At 32.3% G+C, this 5,650-nt stretch overlaps 1 protein-coding gene and 1 long non-coding RNA gene across 2 annotated transcripts; both read right to left on the reverse strand.

The window, feature by feature from the left end:
• Positions 1-543: 543 nt before the first annotated feature.
• On the reverse strand, positions 544-2,805 carry LOC112776757 (uncharacterized). The gene is made up of 7 exons (XM_025820997.3): positions 2,660-2,805; positions 2,424-2,556; positions 2,145-2,302; positions 1,260-1,383; positions 975-1,157; positions 807-872; positions 544-693 (listed from the first exon to the last, which is right to left on the reverse strand). The coding sequence occupies exons 1-7, from the start codon at positions 2,800-2,802 to the stop codon at positions 544-546; spliced, it is 957 nt and encodes a 318-aa protein (XP_025676782.2). The 5' UTR covers positions 2,803-2,805.
• A 33-nt stretch (positions 2,806-2,838) lies between these two features.
• LOC140181993 (uncharacterized) lies at positions 2,839-3,999 on the reverse strand. Its single transcript, XR_011877755.1, has 3 exons — positions 3,743-3,999; positions 3,067-3,163; positions 2,839-2,967 (listed from the first exon to the last, which is right to left on the reverse strand). It is a non-coding gene; the product is annotated as an uncharacterized lncRNA (long non-coding RNA).
• Positions 4,000-5,650: the final 1,651 nt, after the last annotated feature.

Genomic DNA, 5,650 nt, shown 5'->3' on the forward strand with positions numbered 1-5,650 from the left:
CCATACCTATTTTAAAACTGAAGAAGTATATGATAATGATAATAATAATGATGCTGAATGAGCAAATAATTTCAGTAATGCATGATTTATTCCCAAGTTCTCAAAGTAGTAATCATATCCATGTGAGAGAGGGGATTCCAATGCAAGGTTCAAGATATTCCAAGACCAAACATGCTGTGCATAGTTGAATCTCACTCAACTCTCCTTGCAATTGCCAACATATTATCACCACCACCAATATTACACTTATTTCTTCAACGGGCTTTCATTTTTTTATATAATTATTCAAATACTAATAATAATAATAACTATTTATTAAAAGAAAACACACTCAAAATCTTGGATTAAATAAACAAATATACGAAACAACTCTTGTATCAAGTTATAAGAGATAAATTAATGTCAACACAAAAACTTTGAAAAATAAACTACTCATATATTGTAGATCCTAATAACTTTCAAACAACCATAGTTCATTCAAATAATAGTTTAAATAAATTATTCTCCTATATTTTAAATCGAACTGTGTAGAGGCGTGTTGATTTAGTCCTCCACCACAACCCACTTTGCTTTCTTAGATTTGGATGAAACTGACTCCTCTCCAATCTCTTCAATATATTTCTTAGCTCCGAGAATCTTAGAATTATGTTTCTCATCAACTGCAGGTGATGGAGTTGGCTCACTCTCACAAGCCTGGGATATGCCATCATGTACCAATAAATATAAGAATAATAATATTTTAGTTACTATGTAAAAATTAATAACATCACTGTAACAATTTAAATTGGAAATCATTTGACACAAACCTTAGAAGTGTTGTATGGACCAGTAGACAAACTCAATAGTTCAGAATTTTCATGGGACAAAAGGCCCTACAAAACAATTGATTCAATAAAAAGACATCATCAAAATCTGGTTGATCTGTTTTTGTAATACAGAAACAAAAGAAAAAGTTATTAGACAGAGGGGATTACAGTGTCAGGATTGTATTTATCCAGGAAGGCAGAGACCAGAGAATTCTCATTAGTCATTCTCAGCACATGAATCACATATGGTTCATAAGAGTTTAGATTCCTCATCTTGAGTTGCACTTTGAAGATGAACTTAATATCCCTAAGCTTATTAATCTCTTCGGGACAGGAATTTTTCTCAACACCCTTCACAGTTAGGGAAAAAAACTTCATTCATGCTCTCATAAGTAATAAAAATTAAGGTATAGTCCAGACTATTAACACAAAAAAATGAATATGACATCAAACCTTAGTCACACAAGACTGCCTAAGGTCCTTAGCAGAAACTCCAAGAAACTTTGCAGCTTCTCCATCGAACAAAACAAAAGAGGCAGCATCGGTGTGGTCTATCACCCTTATGTGGATGATGTACCTATTATTCACCAAAAAATATACAGTCCAAGAACAACACACTACATAAATCTTACCAATAATCAGTGTCTATACTATGCTATTACTGAATTGGATGCAAATAATTTTATAATGACTTACCCAAGAGTCTCCATCCCACAAGGAAGAATAAAACATATCAAATGGAATTAAAAAAATCTAAAAGCAAGTGACCCCGTGAACAAATCAAGGCTAAACAAACCAGTAGCCAATAAATCTTTTTATATTTCCCTTGTGAATCAGAATCCAAAAACACAGAAATAGCAAGCCACGGAAGTAACTTTGCAATGTGATTTCAATAATAGTTAATCTAAATCTCCAACCCCACATTCACACAATTATCACCGACTGGCCATAACAAAAGCAAAAATTATGAGCAGTGCCTTTTAATTAAAAAAAAATTACTAATCAAGTAGAATTTTACAACATGTAATCAAGAAAAAAATAATAATCATGAGCAGTGTGAAACTTCACATCAAACTCAAAAACAACACATAAGATTCCATATTCGATCTGGAAACTCAGAAAAGGGAATTATCCAAGAGTCTCCATCCCACAAGCGAGAATAGTTTAAAATAATCCTTATTATATATAATTCATAAAAAATGTTATAAAAATACCTATTTGAATAATAATAATTTAATAGTGTCTGAGCAAATAATACAAATGCATAGATTACACCATTATCTTCGAGGACAAAGAGTATATAATGTGTGAATGTTAAAGAAGTATCGTGAGTCATACCTTGGCTCATAGAACCCGTAGTCTCTAATGTAATTGGGACAGAAATATTTTTTATCAAGTTCCCTCAAGCCACAACGACACTTCTTACATCCTTTGTACCACCAACCAAATTCAGTCTCAACTTCTTTAATCGTCCCGGCTGTAACAAATACAGCATCCTAAAATCGATGGATGGGAGGGTACAACACAACAATTGAGATTATGATCCAACAAACATTAGAACTAATACAATAAAAACATACAATAAAAAAAGGAAGACTAATAAAGAAAGAATTTTACCTGATTATGCTCCTTTATCTCTGCAATTGTTTTGTAGACTGACAGACGCAAAAAATCCTCCTCATCTGAAACAGGTTGACCACAGACCAGCGGCATTATGCCTTGTCCGTCAACAGGATCCAATTTGTTCACCCTTGCATTTTTAAATCAGAAATTATGAAATTTGTTAATAGTTTAATAATCAAAAGCATTGTATAAATAATCTGCTTACCACAATACTGATCTATACACTGTACCTCGCAAAGAAATCCCTGGCAGCTGGAAACTCAACATTGATAAACAGTTTCGAATTGTAGTTTGTGTTAGATACACCCATGACCCCTACAAAAGACATAACAAAACAAAGAAAATACCATAAGCATATGATGACAGAAAACATGCATTCAAATACCAGTAAAATAAACAAATAAACAAACCACTATAAAATTTCATCTTGCCCATTTGGAGAATAACCACATAGGTAAGACACGGGTGTTCCTCTAGATATTTGAGCAATTCAAAAGCAAAAGACTGCCACAACGTTACCCTTAATTTCTGTCCACCCCTATAAGAAATAGCAATTATTGTAGATTAAAGAGAGACACAAAATTCCAAAATAAGATTTTAAAACAAAAGCCACTATCAAAAAGATATTAAGCATTACTCAAGATCATCAAGTTCTATGGTGATATAACTTGACGGCTTCCCGTCCCGTGTGAATTCGACCAAGTTACCCTTAGAAGCAAGCTGACCTATCACATCTACAAAATAAAGGCACCAATCTATTGATTAACAAAACTCTATATGCCCAAATTTTTCTCTTTGGAATCAACGCATTTTATTCATGTTGAAATTAGATCCCTTTAATTCTCTTAAAAATAAAAATATAAAAAACTGTTAATAAATAGTTAGGGCCTAGAAATCGAAGTTCCTGAAGAAACAAAATTATAGGACATTATAAAGATAATACACAAAATTATATAAATATTTTTATTAAACGAAATTCAAATGAAACAATATTTAACTGAGTTAGAAATTATATTATTTCTTAATATAAAATTACAGCAAGGGAATATTTGTTACAGGAAGGGAATAATAAAAAAATTCTTCCTTAATATAATATCTCAATGAAACAAATTTTAGATTAATATTATATGAATCTACAATAGTTGAGACTTGAGAGGAATAACAACAACCATCAATTGAATCTATATCTGTCCACTATATGCTCATAATAAAAAAGACAGCAAATGGTGCAAAACAATATATAGGATTAAAAAATTAGACTTTAAAGAATTAAATAACACATGCATCATAGATTAATCTAACAAAGTACTTACCAACTAAATAACCATCTTCTTTAGACTCTGATTGAATTGTTTTGAACGGAACAAAATTAAATCCGTTCAATGGAACTGAAGAATCTTGTACCGGACGCACAATCGTGTCCCTCTTGAAATGGATCCTAAATTTGTGTCTAGTAGGCTTGAACTTGATGGTATTCAAAGCAACTCCAAAATTAGTGACCACGTACACGTTGCCCTCAGTGAGTAAGCCCTCGAAGATAGGAACAAATATGTCTTTTACAGTGCATTGAATTGTATCTCCCTGAATGCATTAATTTTATAGAGTCATAGATAAATGAGGTTTATTGCTCAGTCATTACCAAAATAAATCTGAAATGAAAAGAGAAAATTTTACCTCTTCATCAAGGACAACCATCTCAATAGGTGCCTTCATCCCAGATCTTGCAAATTGAGAAACGGTCCAAAGTCTAATGACACGTACTTTGAGCTTCTACACCTTATGCGCTGGACCAGCATTGATACAATTGATGAGATCATACCTAAAAATCAAAGACCTCATATTTAGTGAAAGATAAAAAAAACTTATTGTGAAACAATCCACATGGCACATGAACTCACCTAGCTGCCATTGCTACCTGCCACTACAAAATTACTTAAATAAATTGAATTTCAGTGTAGATAAAGAACAAATGTGGTGATCACCTATGCCAAACTTATAGAGAGTCACAGCACTGTTCAGCCCCAGTATTGGTAAGAATTGCAAGAATCTTTACGTTCCTATCAAAATCCAGCTAAAAAAAAGGGAAAGTGTTTAGACTATTCAAGATTAAAGAATCTGAATCATATCAATAAAATCAATAAATCAATAAATCAATAATCAATAAATAAAATAAAATTCAATTGTAGGTTAGAAATCAACGGCCAACATTTACTGTGTTCCATTTACATGGCAAACTGGAGTTTAATTCTGAAAAATCAAAATAAGAAGCAATATATGCTGAAGAGGAAATCACCATATTTACATACACTAATTAGGAACTGTAAATCACAATAAGTTTCGAAAAGGCATGAAATTATTTTATTTTTGTATGTTGTCAAAACATTCTATATCATAGATACTGACATTTCAAGAGGTACAGACTAAAGGCGTTATGAGAATTAAATTTGATATATAGCACCAATTTTTTGTTTCCTAATCTGATATAATTCCCAAAAGGTTTGTTATCAGTACCTTCCATATATGACCAAAGATTGTGTTGAGAGGATAGTATCATATTTTCTATAATTTAAAATCTGAGGAATTGATTTTTATTGACTCCAAAAAAAATATTGCAACATAAGACAAATAAAAAAAATATATAAGATTTAGACAAAACAAAAAAAATTACGTGAAAAGACGTATTAAAAATAGGATCAATTGTATGATAAAATTAATTACATGTTGGTCGCATGCAATTTGGGATTAGGGTTTTAAATTACATACATTAATTAATTAGTTTAGAGACTTACCATGATTACAGCTAAGGTTCTGAGAACAGGGGAAGGACCCAACCAAGGATTCATTGGGAAGCTGCTGTTAGGACTGGGCATGTTTGTGTGCAAGTGTTCCAAGTAAGTGGTTTTTTTTGTTCCGTGTAATCTAAAACACAAAACACAAAACACACAAAGCAGCATCAGTACAACAGAGCCAGAACTCAAAAATCAAACAATCGTTCAAAGATTTCAGCAAAACACAAAACCCTATAATCATTCAATAATTTGTTGATTCAGAACAGAAATTCAGAGAATAAAATGAAAATCGAAGAATAGGTGCGCACCAAAGCCACTGACCTTCGAGATAATGACGTCGAGACGACGGCGACAAGACGACCACGAGCAGCAGGAAGAATCCGACGGAGGATGGGCGCCGAGTGATGAAGAAGACATCAAATAGGGGATCTG

This window comes from Arachis hypogaea, chromosome 19, assembly GCF_003086295.3.
Source record: "Arachis hypogaea cultivar Tifrunner chromosome 19, arahy.Tifrunner.gnm2.J5K5, whole genome shotgun sequence".
Taxonomy (NCBI): domain Eukaryota; kingdom Viridiplantae; phylum Streptophyta; class Magnoliopsida; order Fabales; family Fabaceae; genus Arachis; species Arachis hypogaea.